Source organism: Tiliqua scincoides, chromosome 2 (genome assembly GCF_035046505.1).
Source record: "Tiliqua scincoides isolate rTilSci1 chromosome 2, rTilSci1.hap2, whole genome shotgun sequence".
NCBI classification, from domain to species: Eukaryota; Metazoa; Chordata; class Lepidosauria; order Squamata; family Scincidae; genus Tiliqua; species Tiliqua scincoides.
Genome location: NC_089822.1, coordinates 54,724,557 through 54,742,341, shown reverse-complemented (window position 1 = coordinate 54,742,341; position 17,785 = coordinate 54,724,557). Strand labels below are relative to the sequence as shown.

The following is a 17,785-nucleotide window of genomic DNA, read 5'->3' as shown; positions in this document are numbered from 1 at the left end:
TCTGAACTGCCTTGGGGCATGTATGTGAAAAGGGTATATTGATTTTATTTAAAATAGTGAGTTAGCAAGTACCATTAGTGCTGGGCTGTAGAAAGCAACATGGTAAGAATGGCAGTGGCATCTTACAATCTCTGTCTGCTAGAATTGAGGGTGGGGAGAGATGTAGCCAAAAGCAGTGTTTCCCCAAACTATGGGTTATGACCCGATTATAGGTGGGTTGATAACTGACAAGCTGATAGTTGACAAGGAAAATATGTTGAGCCCTATGGAAAGCAAAACTGAGCTGCATGTGCAAGTTTACTCGTGAAAAGGCCAATGTGCCCCAGTACTTAACAAAGCCCAGGTAAAGGAAAATGCACAGGCTCCAGAATGGTCCTGATTTGATGAATATTGAGCTCAAACACTCCAGAAGGCACCCCCACTATTGTAAAAAAGAGAAAAAGAAAGGCTTCCACAGCTGGTTAATGTGAAACTGGTTGTTTTTAGTTCATAAAGCTAGGTGGGTCCTAGAAGAGTGTCATTTTAAAAAGCAAGTCCCAGTGCTAAAAAGTTTGGGAACCACTGGCCTAAAGATAAAAAGGTAAGCAATGCATGTGGACAGGATGAAAAACAGCTGACTAACCATTCATAAAGTGTCTGTTCTCAGCTATCCACAGTCTCCTCGGCAGTTGGTACTCTTAAAGCTTCCTACGGCCATTTTAAAGGGCTCCACACTACTAATGAGCACCATTTTAAAGATCACTGCTGCTGGCAGGTAAGTTAGCAGAAAGTCTCCCACTGGCACCTCCTCCTAACCCCACTGATCCTATTATATCAATGGTTCAGTATCCATGGATTTGGAATTTGCTGAATTCCCAGGAACCGAACACCAACTAATAAGGAGAACTGAATACAGGTTGAGTCTCATTATTCATGATGGTTCTGTTCCCAGAACTTATGTGGATGGCAAAAATTGAACTATAGCAAATCAATTTAAAAAACAAAGTCTCTTTGCTCAGGTGATTTAAAAGTGCCTTGCTGACTTCTGTGATGTTAAGATAGAGTCATTAAGAGGACAATCCAACAATCAGTCTCACTCCAGGCTCTTAGAAAGGATTATCTTTCACATGTTCAGAGGGAAGGCAGGGGGTTGCTTGGAGAGAGAATGATTGATGGATTGTTAACTGGCTACCCTCTCCCTTATTGTAAAGGACTGTTTTAAAGGGATGCATTTTTCCCCTTCTCCAGGGATCAGCACATTCCTTCTCATTTACAATGGCCATTCGTGTTGAGTCAAATCCGTGTATAAAAAAATCCATCTATAACAAGGTTGGACCTATAGTTATTTTTCATGACATAGCACTTAAGCAAGCATCTACCTAACTGGCATGGAAATTCCTAGGAGACCCAGACAGCCAAGTTCAACTGAAGAAGATTCTACTTAATTCCTCCCCCCCCCCACACACACACACACACACTCCAAGTGAAAGTTTCAGTACCAATTTCAAGAGAACATCACAAACTTAATGTGTTCCTTTCCCCTTAAGCACTGCACAACCAAAAATAAAAGAATGCTTTTCTAGATTGTGACTGCTAGATAATAGAAGTACCCAATACAGACATTCTAAAAATGTTTACTATAATAGCAGGTTTACATTTTCTCTGTTCCTTCTCTATCCCATCATATTTGAGAAAGACAATTTATAATAAAATTAAATGCTTACTTCTAATGGTTTGACTTAATTAAAAGTTTTGAGGCACAATCCTATGCATGTCTACTTAGAAGCCAATCCCGTTATATTTAATGAGGCTTACTCCCAGGAACGTATGAATAGGATTGGAGCCTCAGTATTCTTGACAACATTCTGCAGAACTAAGCTGCTTCTAGACATAAAAGGGCCTCCTGTGCAGTACTTCAGACATTTCTTAGTTATTCTTTCTTTATCCCAACTATTCTCTTGCATGGCTGGTCTATCTCAAGAGATAAGTATGCTGAAAAAGCATTGTACTGAAAAACTCAGCTTGGCTAAGCATAAAGTTAAAACCTTACATGGTACCTTCTGACCATTCTCCAGCTCTTTGCATGCCACTTTGACCAACATAGCTTTGCAATCAGACACTCACTCATGATAGGTACTATGGGAAAGTGTAAAAATACTACTAGGCTACATACTCTTCCCTCCAAGACCATTCCATTCCAGCAAGACAAATCCAAGGTTTTATTGCTGAAATGCAGTTTTATCACTTGTAAGTACTAATTCTGTCTTACTATGGAATATGACTGCAGATACTGCACCAATTCCATGGATGCAAGTCCAGAGAACATTGAACAAATTGGTAAATACAGGAAGTGCCATGCCCTTATCACTACCCAACAAACGCTTTTATGCAGTCCAGTATGCTGTAAATGGATAGAAGCACTGCTACAGCAACAACAAAGACAACTACACTAATAAAGGAACAAGTGGTGCAGCTGGACTACTTCAACCACACTTCAACATAGCAGATCATAAAAATGAAGAGACAGCAAGTGGTAATTTCTGAAAAGTTTCATAACTTTTAGTGGGGTGAGTACTTTCGAACTTTAAACTCTATTGAATATGCCTCAGTAACAAGTGATAAAGCAAAACCGATCTACCATACAAACCTTTTCAATGGAAACAAGATGATGACAGTTTACAAAAGAAACTTGAGAATATGCCAGTTCATATAAAGGCAGTTTGTACTCTAAAAAGGAATACATACCTTTTCCTAAATGTGTATTGATACTCATGTATCTAGCAGTTCCTGTAAGGCTTTTGTGTTCTCGGTACGGTATGTGCTTCTTTGTCTCAGGATCTATATATTCTTTAGCTAAACCAAAATCTATAATATGAATAATTTGTTGAGTTTTGTTTCCTGGTCGTCCTATTAAGAAGTTTTCAGGTTTTACATCTCTGTATATTAAGTTCTTTGAATGAACATATTCCATTCGAGAAATCTATCAAAGAGAACAAATTAAATTTTTTTACTAGGATTACAGTAGAACAAAAAGCAAGTGTCATTATTCTCCACTATTCTCCATGTTGAAGTAACAATCATGGACCGACTTAGAAAAATAGAAACTTTCCTTTTATCAAATTTTTCTACTTTGGTGGATGCTGTGCCATGGGTGTGTAAAATGAAAGTAGCACTATTTGTGTTCTACCTTCCAATACATAAGGAATCTCCAAAAACTTTAAAAATCCTATGGAAGAACTGGCCAACATGTTCGTGTTTGACTCCTGTCAAAGAAAAAAACTCTTGAGATGTTTAGCAATAACCAATGCTAAGGCAACATACAATGTAAGAATTCAACCCACGTGCCAATTCCAGCACTATCTTGTAAATTACATGGTTAATGGCTAATAAACAGATCCATAAATAGTCTGCAAATCTGTGTCTGCACTGTTTATGTGCAGACACTTGTACCAGGTACACACACTTCAATACCTTTATTGGCATATTAAAAAATTCACAGAGAATAAATAACATAATAAAATAGAACAGCTTTAAAGATATTAACTTCAGACTTTGGCCTTAGAGACTACCGCTAGAAATTCCACCACTAGGTTGGGAATAGGAGGGGAATAATCACTAAGAAGAATTGGGAAAGGATAAACAAGGGAAAATGGAATCGGGCAATCGCGTATTTTGTATACCTGGTATTTTGTACCAGGTATAAAATATACCATCCTTTAAAAAAAAAAAAGTGGGGGCGGGTTTGAGTTTTTTTTAAAAAGCAAATCTCTAACCATTAAAGTCACACACAATTTCAATGTCGTTACATCTCAGAAGCCCAGAAAGAGGAAGTTTCAGAAGAGCTTCCAGTGGTCATGGTTGGGGAAGATGCTAGTATCCTGCATTGGTATTTGCCCTTCTTCAGAAACACCAGAAGCAGACAAACACCTACAGATTTTGTAAGTGAAAAATTCTAGTTTTCTATCAGTAAGTATATACTGTTTTGAAAGCAAATTTTATGCTGAATCTTAGCTCAAGTATACATATAAGCAACCATATGAATATAGTTTATATATCTATTTTTACTTACATATACTAAATATATAAATATACTTAACAACATAAGTATAAATATTTTATCTTCAAGCACCTAAAAGTATGATCCAACATTGCTTTTCAACCAGTGGCCCAAATACTGCTTGTGAGACTTCACAACATGACAGGAGAAACTTGCCTTCACTGCACCATCCTGCATGTCCAGACTCGCCCAAATATGGAGTGGGCGGAGGCAGCAGAGCACCAGCAGTAAGGTGTGACTGCCACAGTTGGGTTGATCAAACAGTGCAGTACCGGTCAGACATCAAGACACATAAGAAACCAGAAAGGCCTCTTTTTTGCAAGGATAACTGTGGGGCAAGCTGCCTATCTCTGCACACAACAGCGGTTTCTGGGAGCTGTGGCCTCCAGGAAATTGGTACCCACAGAGCTGGTACACAGAAAAGTAGGGCATAATCCCCCCCCCAATTTTTTTTAAAAAAGTTCTGATCTACAAGTAATACATGACTACTCTCCAAACATATGCTTTAAGCAAACAGACGTCACATCTCTTTGATTCTGTATTGTTCAAGGTTCAACTAATGTTGTCCTGAAGACCACTGAATATCAAAATTATACTTACCAATTGTATGGCTATCATAAGAACAGTTTTCAAAGAAAACGTTCTATCACACAAGTCGAATAAGTCTTCCAAACTAGGTCCCAGTAGTTCCAGCACCATGGCATTATACTTGCCACACGGGCCAAAATAGTAAACCTGAGGTATTCCATCTGGAAAATAGGGAAAGTTAATTTCCATACTGTGTGTCATCAAATAAAAAAAAATCAGGTCATCTAAACTTCGCATCATGTAACCATCACTTAACATTCCCTTTTCTACTGCAAAACATTGTCAGGAGGCAGCATGGAGAAAGATGTGCTTAACCCAGCTGCTTTTCTTTGGACCCCCTCTGCTCAGAAGGTTTGCAATCTATGCTTACAAAGTAACCATAGGTACAAAAACTAGCAGGGTACTTTCAACACAGAATGGAAAATCAGACTAATGTTATGCGTGCTTGCACTGAAACATGCAGTTTGACCCTTTTTTACACTAATGGTCAGTATTACTTGTTAATGACTAATGTCCCAACCCTAATGAGGGCCTGCTCTATAAAGTGCTTTGTGACAGTGCAAGGCCCAGGTGTACTGGCTGTTGTCAGGAAGTTTGCAGAAGCAGGTAAGTCCAGTGCAGGGGCAGAAGGATAACACTGAACAGGCGGGGGGAGGGTGGAATGAGGTGGCAACAAGGACGCATACTGTATACAAACCCTGTTCCTGGGCTTCTCAGATCAACACAGACTTGGGTCAGCAGTACTGCTGGAACAGGTTCAACTTGACCCATTGTAGCTGCTGGAGTTTACCCCCCAAAGCAAGGGGACAAAATGTTCCCTTACTCTGAAGAGACCTCCAACAGCCAAAAATCCTCTACGGGATGTAGCACAGCCTGTGCTGGCACCACTGCGTCACCATGCAGAGATTTAAGTTGGATTGGACTGCCAGACCACAATTAAACCAAACACTATATGGTACAATCCACACACATCCTATTTAGTAAGCATTTGCATACAAAACTAAAACGTACTGTTGTTATATACTAAGATATATATTCCTTGTAACAGCTCACATTCGGCTACAACTGGCGAAATTACACCTACCTCCAGATCCTAACTGCTTGTAGAATCTATACTCTAAGTGCAGCTGTGGTGCTCTAGATTTCATTGGCTCCTGTGGAAATCAAGGTATTTCACATTTTAAAAGCTAAGATTTCAAAGAAACATATTAATGTAAAGTGACAAAATGAACTAAGATTGGGGTGATTTTATGAATATTCAGAAAACATTACAATGGGACTAAGAGCAATCTACCTATCTGTACATGTTTTCTTTCCAATAAAAGGATCAGAAATTCAGGGATTTCATAGAAGTTGTTTATTATAGTACTTTAAGATTAATATGATGTTTATACCTCATCTCACCAGTATTTGATATTACATTCAAAACTGCTCCTTTCCATGCCCAGTAACATAACTGCAGTTTCACTAGTTCTTTCACTTACATATACAGTTGTACATTGCTTAGCTACAGGGATGCAGACTGGCATTCCTGTCACCAAGTGAGGCTTGAAGTTATGCGAAGCCTCCAAAGGCAAAGGGAGCCGCACTCCCCTCACCTCCAGAGGCATCCGCGTGTTGCCTCTATAAGACTCAGAATGTCTGTTTCGGGTGAAAACATGCGACTTCCCAGGAAACCTGAAGTCACATGCTTTTAGCTGAAATGCCAGTCCAAGTCTTGTAGAGGCAGCACATGGATGTGCGCTGCCTCTGCAAGGCTCAGATAAACCTCCAGAGGTGAAGGGAGCACAGCTTTCCTTGGCTTCGGAGAATGGGGGGTGTGTGTGAAAAGGGACCAGTGGTAGCCGTCACATATGTGGGCTGTCACTGGACGGAACATTGCTAAGCGACGCTCACCTGTATACAAAGAGGGAACATTAGAATTTAAAGATGGGATTAAAATGCACTTATATTTGGAAGCATTCCATAGTGATTACAAGGCCAAAATTATTTCTCATCTGTGAAGAAACACATGTCATTTGCAGGTATCATGGACAGATGCATGTCTTAACTGCATGGATAGTTCTGCCCCAAGGTGTTAACGGCTATTACAGCAATCACTGTTCAAGGCAAACAACACACTTCATCTCCCCTAATATACATGACCAAATAAGCACACTATGTGCAACATTTTTTCCATTCTTTGTTTCTGAAACTGCAGAAACAGGTACCAATTTCTACTTTTCCTGAAGCTCCTATAGTCACTGCTTTCACATTACTCCACCTTAATATACTTTAGCCAAGTTGAAGTAGGGAGTGCAAGGGACCTCTTCTTATCCCAAAGACTATGCCAAGGAATATTCGAACAAGGAGGCAGTGCACGAAGATTGACTGTCTGTTAGCTTTCCCCTAAGTTTTAAACATGAATGTATAAAGATTCTTTTGAAGGGTTCCCACAACCAAAGACTTAGATCTATTCAATACAAAACTGCTGGAATAGCCTGAAGATCAAAACAGGGGAAAATAAGTTGTGGGACTGGCCATAGTGAACCAAAAGGCTTGCAAAATATAAATGAATTCTACATGGGAGGAGATATGCAAGCACCTCACTTAACAGCAATCAGTTAAAAGCTCAAGCCATATTGGTAAGTGCCTCTCTCTCTCTTACAAATGCCTGCCTCACTAAATAAGCTTTGTCTTCTACTACTGATCATGAACCTAACAAATTCAGCACTTGTTATACTGCTAGTTGCCCATAACAACATTTAATTTTGTCAACTGATCACCAGCAAAATGACTTGCTGATTAGCAACTTTGCTCATAAAAATGCACTGTTAAATTGGCACAGTGAGAAACTAGAACCTCTAATGGAAAAGAGTGTGGGCCTCTAGGCTCACAACAATGCAAGAAGTATAGTGCTAGTTAAAGTCTTTAGAGCAGCAGTGCGGAGGCTGGCATTCCAGCAGCATTTTTACCACCAGCAAGGGGAGAAAAAAATCAAAAGCAACAAGAGTTTCAATATTATGCTGTTTCAAAGATCCAGGGGAAAAATGGTTGCCTCAATAAGCATTTTCAGAACAAATAAGAACATATGTTCCTACTTTAAGAGTCCTACTTTGTTCCTACTTTGCACAGGATAAATGGCATTTATTTAACAGCAGTCTCTCAGATACCAGCTATGATAATAAATAGAGATTTGTGTACATGGCCCTGAGCATAGAGACAATCCATATCCTCTATCTGTTTATATGTAATCTATATTATGCAAAATTTATTGCTTAGTTTCTATCATCAGGGTAATAAGTGTTATTTCCTGTAGGAAATAACATAGGGCGTGAAGTTCGTAATACTAGTACTTTTGGTCACCAGAAACTGCTTGCAGAAACACTGAAGTCTCTAGGAAGCTGCCAATACTGCAATGTTGAGCCAACTCTCTGAGCGATGGCAGGTAGCTTGAAAATAAGCTACACAGATTAGCAAACAAAAAAAATTGTTCATTCAAACTACAAAGTTAACTCCACTGATGTTACTATTGTGTAGCCAGTGTGTGGGCTACCTGAATATTAAAGATTTCAATAAGATTAAAATATGAATAAATAGTACTGTAGTTCAGTGACAGAGTACATACTTTGAATGTGAAAGGTCTCAGATTCAATCCTTCACATTATCAAGTAATGCTGGGACAGACTGCTGTCTGAAGTCCTAGAGAGCCCCTACCAATCACTGTAAAAATACTTATCTATATAGGTCAGTAGTCTGAAAGTATCATACAGTTTCCCATGTATCTATATAATATGCCTTATTAATGCCTCAACATAACATGTGGAAATTTATTAAATCATAATCTAATAAAGGGTGTGTTTGTTACATAAGTCATGTATTACAGCTTTGCTATACTAAGACTGCAGCTAACTTTGGTGAAAAGTTCTGCCAGATTAGAACCCCATCACGCTTTCAGAAACCAAAAGAAGTTTTAACCCTCAAGATGAAGTTTAGGTCTAAGTCCATATGAATAGCATAAATTCTAAATATTTAACCAAATATCCTATATCCAACCTTTCCTTCTACTAATTGGAAGTCTTTCTGGAGCATTCCTATTATGAAATCCACTATTCTGTCATAGTGTCCAACTGTCACTAAAGCTAGGGCTTCAACAGAAATACCTGTGACCACAAAACAAAAACAGACTGCCTTCTACCAAATCCCTTACTCTTGAGATCAGCAACAATTTTTTTAACCTATTGATAACAAATTGCATTACTTCAGTTTAAAGTGGACATAGCAGGATCCCAGTTAGGAAGCAACTATCTTTTGCTCCCTGGTTAGGCAACTGATTTTAATAAGGGCTAGTAAGTAACCAGGCCAGTTTTAACTATTTGCTTATCCATTTAAAAAATATTTACATCCCACACTTCCATCAGGGCATTTAACAGCAATTTCAAACCAATCATAAACAAATGGAGTTAGCTATTATCATATGCTACATGAAGACCTAGTTAGGAAAGGAATGCTTATGCAATGTAGGAAAGGCAGATACAATCCTACAACCTGCTTCCTAAATCTTGATTCCAGTTCTATGTATGAATCAGGCTTACAGTCCATCAGTTCAAAAACACAAACTTAAGTTCTTGTATATCTAGTATTAAGGAGTGAGTCAACTTACCAGCTTAATTGCCACATATTCATTTGTATACAAATTTTTTCCTTAAAAGACAAAAGATAAATGTAAGACTTTATAACATTTTCTTAAATAATGGAAGTACAGTATTAGCCAAACCTACATTTAAACATTTAGGAAGCCACATAATTACAATTCACCTCACTTTGTCAAACACCTTACCAAACAATGAAGTCAGAACTTCATCAGTACAAATATCAAACTATAAGGGATCTCAGAAAGATAATTTACAGCCCAATCCTATCCACACTTTCCTGGGTGTAAGCCCCATTGACTATAATGGGGCTTACTTCTGAGTAGACATGCATAGGATTGGGCTGCCAAGCAATAAAAAACTTGGTGTCCAATAAGAAAACATGTTAAGCTTCTTTTGCTACTTTGAGCTATTAATGTACCTTACTATTTCAATATTTAAAATGTATTATCTGAAAATGGATAGCTCATGACAGTGAACAATTTAGCTACACCATACATAAACTATAATGCACATCTAGAAAGTGAATAGCAACATGTTAACATTGTGATAACTACACAATTTACAGCTCATGTAAAAATAATCATAGGAAGTTTGTTTATACCAAAAGTTTGAGGAAGCCTCAAACTTCACTCCAATTTTAATTATTAAAAATAAATACTGAACATAATGCTTAGTAAATCTACATATGTCCAACATTCTTACTGATTTCATGTAGTATCCATCAAAACTAGCACTTCCACTTTTGGACACACTTTCTGTGAATGGTAGGAACATTCCACTCACACAAAGAGACCTTGCATGAACCAAATGCTCCTTCCATTGAGGCAGTGATCTTTCCTTCCCAGTTCCCAAAAGCACAAGCAGAAGTCAGGATGCCACACTTATGACTATAAACATTCTTAAACTGTAAAGTCACATTTAGTTTTGTTCAAAACTTGTATTATCACAAAAAGATGCAAATTTCATTAAAGAAGGTAGAGAGGAGCAAACTTGTTCAAAACGGTTACAGTGGCACTCAAAAATCTTACATATGTGTCACCAGAAACAGCTTAGTAGACACCTACTAAAAGATGTAACTCTGTAGGGCAGTGTTTTTCAACCGCTGTGCTGCAGCACACTAGTGGGTGTCAATGGGCAATTTTCTCAATGGAGAGAGGTGAAAAGCGGTGTGCCCCAAGGATCTGTCCTGGGACCGGTGCTTTTCAACCTCTTCATAAATGACCTGGAGACAGGGGTGAACAGTGAAGTGGCTAAGTTTGCAGATGACACCAAACTTTTCCGAGTGGTGAAGACCAGAAGTGATTGTGAGGAGCTCCAGAAGGATCTCTCCAGACTGGCAGAATGGGCAGCAAAATGACAGATGCGCTTCAATGTCAGTAAGTGCAAAGTCATGCACATTGGGGCAAAAAATCAAAACTTTAGATATAGGCTGATGGGTTCTGAGCTGTCTGTGACAGATCAGGAGAGAGATCTTGGGGTGGTGGTGGACAGGTCGATGAAAGTGTCGACCCAATGTGCAGCAGCAGTGAAGAAGGCCAATTCTATTCTTGGGATCATTAGGAAGGGTATTGAGAACAAAACGGCTAATATTATAATGCCGTTGTACAAATCTATGGTAAGGCCACACCTGGAGTATTGTGTCCAGTTCTGGTCGCCGCATCTCAATAAAGACATAGTGGAAATGGAAAAGGTGCAAAAGAGAGCGACTAAGATGATTACGGGGCTGGGGCACCTTCCTTATGAGGAAAGGCTACGGCGTTTGGGCCTCTTCAGCCTAGAAAAGAGACGCCTGAGGGGGGACATGATTGAGACATACAAAATTATGCAGGGGAAGGACAGAGTGGATAGGGAGATGCTCTTTACACTCTCACATAATACCAGAACCAGGGGATATCCACTAAAATTGAGTGTTGGGCGGGTTAGGACAGACAAAAGAAAATATTTCTTTACTCAGCGTGTGGTCGGTCTGTGGAACTCCTTGCCACAGGATGTGGTGCTGGCATCTAGCCTAGACGCCTTTAAAAGGGGATTGGACATGTTTCTGGAGGAAAAATGCATTATGGGGTACAAGCCATGATGTGTATGCGCAACCTCCTGGTTTTAGAAATGGGTTATGTCAGAATGCCAGATGGAAGGAAGGGCACCAGGATGAGGTCTCTTCTGGTGTGCTCCCTGGGGCATTTGGTGGGCCGCTGTGAGATACAGGAAGCTGGACTAGATGGGCCCATGGCCTGATCCAGTGGGGCTGTTCTTATGTGTGCTGGGTGGGAGGGGCGGCAGAGGAGGCAGGAGGCAGCGAGAGAAGCCTAGAGGAGGTATGGGCAGAGTGAGGGAGCCAGGGGCAGGCAAGCAGGTAGGAAGCCAGCAAGTCTGCTGAGGGCAGCAGCCTAAGAATGGGCTGGCTGAGGGTCCACAAAAGTCCCTTCTCCTTGCCACAGTTGCCTGCAGCTCCCCAGCCGGACCCTCCCTGCCTTGCCTTTGCCTTTCAGAGGAAGGACACTGGGCCACAATCCTATCCACACTTTCCTGGGAGTAAGCCCCATTGACTAAAATTGGACTTACTTCTGAGTAGACATGTCTGAGCTGGGCTGGGCTCTCACGTTCCTCTCCTAGCCCCACTTTCCTGGGGGTAAGTCCCATTGACTATAATGGGACTTACTTCTGAGTAGACATACCTAGGATTATGCTTTTGGTTACACTTTTTTCTGAAATACAGGAGCAGGCAATGGGGGGGAGAATGTGAGGCAACTGATTCTGGACCTTTGGAAGGTGCAGAGAAGTGAGGGGAGGGACAGCAGAAGAGGTGCCAACTGCAATTATGAGATGGGGGGATGTGCCTGTGGGTGGGGGAGAGATTGCCAATTGCCTGTATTTGAGGAAAAAAGAGTGCAACCAAAAGCCCAATCCTAGGCATGTCTACTCAGAAGTAAAACCCACAGGCACATTCCCCCCACCCCCAGTCTTTGGCTGCAATCCTAACCACACTTTCCTGAGAGTAAGCCCCATTGAACAAAATAGACTTACTTCTGAGCAGACCTGGTTAGGATTGTGCCCTTTGCCATGTAATGATTTAATTGTATTAATTATATTAATTAAAAATTAATTGTAATGTAGTAATTTAATGTAAGTAAAAAACTGGGAGTGTGCCTTGACAATTTTAGTGCCTTGACAGTGTGCCGTGAGCTGAAAAGGGTTGAAAATGGCTGCTTGTAGGGGTTTTCTCCCACAAACTAATCTGATGGGAAGCAGATGTACCAGCAAACACTTCTTTGCATATTCCAGGTAATATAGTCAAAAGTTATTAATATATCTAAGAACATAAGAACAGCCCCACTGGATCAGGCCATCAGGCCCATCTCGTCCAGCTTACTGTATCTAACAGCAGCCCACCAAATGCCCCAGGGAGCACATCAGATAACAAGAGACTTGCATCCAGGTGCCTTCTCTTGTTATCTAACCCTATCAAAAAGCATTCCTGCTCTCTACATTTATTTCCTTCCATTACCCATAAGAACAGCCCCACTGGATCAGGCCATAGGCCCATCTAGTTCAGCTTCCTGTATCTCACAGCGGCCCACCAAATGCCCCAGGGAGCACACCAGATAACAAGAGACCTCATCCTGGTGCCCTTCCTTCCATCTGGCATTCTGACATAACCCATTTCTAAAACCAGGAGGTTGCGCATACACATCATGGCTTGTACCCCATAATGCATTTTTCCTCCAGAAACATGTCCAATCCCCTTTTAAAGGCGTCTAGGCTAGACGCCAGCACCACATCCTGTGGCAAGGAGTTCCACAGACCGACCACACGCTGAGTAAAGAAATATTTTCTTTTGTCTGTCCTAAACCGCCCAACACTCAATTTTAGTGGATATCCCCTGGTTCTGGTATTATGTGAGAGTGTAAAGAACATCTCCCTATCCACTCTGTCCTTCCCCTGCATAATTTTGTATGTCTCAATCATGTCCCCCCTCAGGCGTCTCTTTTCTAGGCTGAAGAGGCCCAAACGCCGTAGCCTTTCCTCATAAGGAAGGTGCCCCAGCCCCGTAATCATCTTAGTCGCTCTCTTTTGCACCTTTTCCATTTCCACTATGTCTTTATTGAGATGCGGCGACCAGAACTGGACACACTACTCCAGGTGTGGCCTTACCATAGATTTGTACAACAGCATTATAATATTAGCTGCTTTGTTCTCAATACCCTTCCTAATGATCCCAAGAATAGAATTGGCCTTCTTCACTGCCGCCGCACATTGGGTCGACACTTTCATCGACCTATCCACACACACCCCGATCTCTCTCCTGATCTGTCACAGACAGCTCAGAACCCATCAGCCTATATCTAAAGTTTTGATTTTTTGCCCCAATGTGCATGACTTTACACTTACTGACATTGAAGCGCATCTGTCATTTTGCTGCCCATTCTGCCAGTCTGGAGAGATCCTTCTGGAGCTCCTCACAATCACTTCTGGTCATTACCACTCGGAAAAGTTTGGTGTCATCTGCAAACTTAGCCACTTCACTGCTCACCCCTGTCTCCAGGTCATTTATGAAGACACCGCTTTTCACCTCTCTCCATTGTGAAAATTGCCCATTGACACCCACTCTCTGCTTCCTGGCCTCCAACCAGTTCTCAATCCACGAGAGGACCTGTCCTCTAATTCCCTGATTGTGGAGTTTTTTCAGTAGCCTTTGGTGAGGGACCGTGTCAAACGCCTTCTGAAAGTCCAGATATATAATGTCCATGGGTTCTCCCAAATCCACATGCCTGTTGACCTTTTCAAAGAATTCTATAAGGTTCATGAGGCAAGACTTACCCTTACAGAAGCCATGCTGACTCTCCCTCAGCAAGGCCTGTTCATCTATGTGTTTTGAGATCCTATCTTTGATGAGGCATTCCACCATCTTACCCGGTATGGATGTTAGGCTGACCGGCCTATAGTTTCCCGGGTCCCCCCTCTTTCCCTTTTTAAAAATAGGCGTGACATTTGCTATCCTCCAATCTTCTGGCACCATGGCCGTTTTGAGGGACGAGTTGCATACCTTAGTCAAGAGATCTGCAACTTCATTCTTCAATTCCTTAATAACTCTTGGGTGGATGCCATCAGGGCCCGGTGACTTATTGATCTTTAATTTATCAATGAGGTCTGAAGCATCTTCTCTTTTAACCTCTATCTGACTTAACTCCTCGGTCAGGAGGGGCCGTTCGGGCAGCGGTATCTGCCCAAGGTCTTCTGCCGTGAAGACAGATGCAAAGAACTCATTTAATTTCTCTGCCATCTCTAAGTCTCCTTTTATCTCCCCTTTCCCTCCCTCACCATCCAGAGGGCCAACCGCTTCTCTGGTGGGTTTCCTGCTTCTAACATATTTGAAGAAGCTTTTATTATTCCCCTTAATGTTGCTGGCCATGCATTCCTCATAGTCTCGCTTGGCATCCCGTATCACCTTCTTACATTTCTTTTGCCACAGTTTATGTTCCTTTTTATTCTCCTCATTAGGGAAAGACTTCCATTTATGGAAGGAAGCTTCCTTGCCCTTCACAGCCTCTCTAACTTGGCTGGTTAGCCATGCGGGCACCCTCCTGGATTTAGTGGAACCCTTCTTTCTTTGCGATATACACCTCTGCTGGGCCTCTATTACTGTTGTTTTAAGCAGCCTCCATGCACTCTGGAGAGACTGGACTCTTTTTACCCTCCCTTTCAACCTCCTTCTAACCAGCCTCCTCATTTGGGGGAAGTCTGCCCGTCGGAAGTCAAGGGTTTTTGTTAGAGATTTGCCTGGTATTCTTCCCCCAACGTGCATGTCAACACGGATCGCAGCATGATCACTGTTCCCCAATGGCTCAGTAACGTTCACATCTCTAACCAGGTCCTGCATACCGCACAATATTAAATCCAGAGTCACCTGTCCTCTGGTGGGCTCTGTGACTAGCTGCTCTAAGCCACAGTCATTTAGCACGTCAAGAAATCCGGTTTCCTTATCGTGACCAGAACACAAATTGACCCAGTCAATATGAGGATAATTGAAGTCCCCCATGATTACAACCCTGTCCCTCCTTGTCACCTCCCTGACCTGTTTCCTCATTTCAAGGTCCCCGTCAGATTTCTGGTCTGGAGGACGATAGCACGCCCCCAGTATTACATCGCTGCACAAGCCTGGTAATTTAACCCACAGAGATTCTACGGTGGAGTCGGACCCACCTTCAATCTCTACTTTGCTGGATTCTATCCCTTCCTTAACATAAACGGCCGCCCCACCTCCAACACGCCCCTGCCTGTCCCTCCTGTAGAGTTTATAGCCCGGGATTGCGGTATCCCACTGATTCTCCGCATTCCACCAGGTTTCCGTTATGCCCACTATGTCAATGTTTTCCTTTTTCACCAGACATTCCAGTTCTCCCACCCTTGCTCGTAGACTTCAGGCATTCGCATAAAAGCATTTGTACACGGAATGCCCTAGGATGGGCTGCTTATTCGCTCCTTTGTCCCCGCATCCTCTCAGTGTGCCAAACCGTCTATCACATCCCATCACCCTACCTTTCCCAATTTCTTCTCCTACCCTGCCTTTGTCTTGTTGTTCTCTAACCTCACCATCCTCATCCCATAAGGATGAGGAGTCCCGAACCGGATGCCCCTCGGCTCCTGTCGGCCTTCCCCCAGGGATCAGTTTAAAAGCTGCTCTGCCACCTTTTTAATGTTATGCGCCAGCAGTCTGGTTCCATTCTGGTTCAAGTGGAGCCCGTCCCTCTTGTACAGGCCCCGCTTGTCCCAAAACGTTCCCCAGTGCCTAACGAATCTAAACCCCTCCTCCCTACACCACCGTCTCATCCACGCATTGAGACCCCTGATCTCCGCCTGCCTAGCTGGCCCTGCGCGTGGAACAGGTAGCACTTCAGAGAACGCTACCTTTGAGGTCCTGGCTTTCAGCTTCCTGCCTAAAAGCCTAAATTTGGACTCCTGGACCTCCCAGCTACACTTGCCCAAGTCATTGGTGCCGACATGCGCCACAGCCGCTACCTCTCCCCCAGCACTGTCTACTAACCTGTCTAGACGATAAGTGATGTCCGCAACCTTCGCACCAGGCAGGCAAGTCACCATACGGTCCTCACATCCGTCGCAAACCCCCCTCTTTATGTTTCTAATAATCGAATCCCCCACTACAAGAAGCCCCCGACCCCCCTCCCGCCGAGGAGTATCCCGAGTGCGTTCGGATACGGGCCCATGCCCTGGAGAAGGGGTCCCCCCAGGGGATTGTTTCCCTCCTCTCCAGGATGACGTCCTCCAGTCCCGAGACCTCCCACCCGGGCAGCCGAGGAGCTGCACGCCTGAGATTGGGACGAAGACTGATCGTCCCCGGAAGTCTCCCCACGGTCCTTCTCTGCCTGCCTGCGCTTCTCCAGGTCGGCCACCAAGGCTTCAAGGGAGCGGACGCGTTCCCTGAGACCCTGGAGCTCCTTGCACCGAGGACACACCCATGACTTATGCCCCAGAGGCATATAATCATACACCCAATGAAATTCATTCACACTAAACTATGACATGAGCTATCCAACTTTAGAACTGACACGAATAAAAGACGGATGAGGTACTTTAAACTTTGGAAGCTGCCTTGAGGTTTTGGAGAACAAGTTAAAAGATTAAAAAACCATATCTTGCTGTGCAATTATAGCAGTCTCTCAGGTTACTTCTGAAATGAATCAGGAGTTGGCAACACTGAAGATTTAAAGCAGGGGTTAGCAACCATTTCAGGCGAAGGAGCCGGATGCTTGGCAATGATATTGCTCAGCTCCCAGAAGGGGCTGAGAAGTGCATGGCAGAGGCTTGTGGAGTCCCTGTGGTGCCCAGAGAGACATCATGAACCTGGCAGGCAGCTCTGCCATGCCCTGTTCAGAATGTGGCAAATTGGATGGGAGGCTTTGTGCAAGCAAAGGACCCCTGCGCGAGCGTCTGCAGGACTCCCCAGCATGCAGAAAGTGAAAGTGGAAAAATTGCAAAATCATACTTTCACTTTCAGCACGCTTGGGAGCCCTACAGATGCTCGCGCAGGGCTTCCCGCATCCCCAGGATGCTGCTGCAGGGACTGGTGAGTGCATCCCAGTCCCTGCAGCCCCCCTGAGCAACGCAATCCTGGGGATCACATCACTGCCTTCCCCCACCCCTGCTGCCTCCTTCCCCAACCCTGTAAGCACTTACTGCAGGTTTCATACTCCCAGAAAGCTTGAAAACTGCAGCCTTAGGTTGATGACCCCTGCTTTAGACCAGTGGTTCCCAAACTTTAGGAGACCACAGACCACTCAGGCGAATGTTGGAATTGTCATGGACCACGTGCAAGCCCCTCCATCCCCACCACACAAAAAAATACAGTTCAATTTGGCAGCCCATGAGAGAAGCATTCGGCAAGACACTGAAAATGCCAGCTACTAGCGGGGGTCCATTCTCGGCCCTCTCTGGTGGTCCACGGGAAAGCATGTCACTGAGTAAGTGCCCAAACTACCAGAGAGGGTGAAGAACGGACCCTCCCACAGCT

The 17,785-nt window shown here is 43.0% G+C and overlaps 1 protein-coding gene across 4 annotated transcripts in view; it reads right to left on the bottom strand.

Moving 5' to 3' along the window:
- The window catches only part of CSNK1G3 (casein kinase 1 gamma 3), an 83,982-nt gene that overhangs the window by 34,005 nt on the left and 32,192 nt on the right, over nucleotides 1-17,785 (bottom strand). For all 4 annotated transcript variants that reach the window (XM_066614011.1, XM_066614014.1, XM_066614013.1 and 1 more), the window contains exons 4-7: nucleotides 9,267-9,307; nucleotides 5,709-5,778; nucleotides 4,637-4,785; nucleotides 2,725-2,959 (exon numbers count right to left, since the gene is read on the bottom strand). In XM_066614011.1, the coding sequence (XP_066470108.1) occupies nucleotides 2,725-2,959; nucleotides 4,637-4,785; nucleotides 5,709-5,778; nucleotides 9,267-9,307 (495 nt within the window). The remainder of the gene's footprint in view (nucleotides 1-2,724; nucleotides 2,960-4,636; nucleotides 4,786-5,708; nucleotides 5,779-9,266; nucleotides 9,308-17,785) is intronic.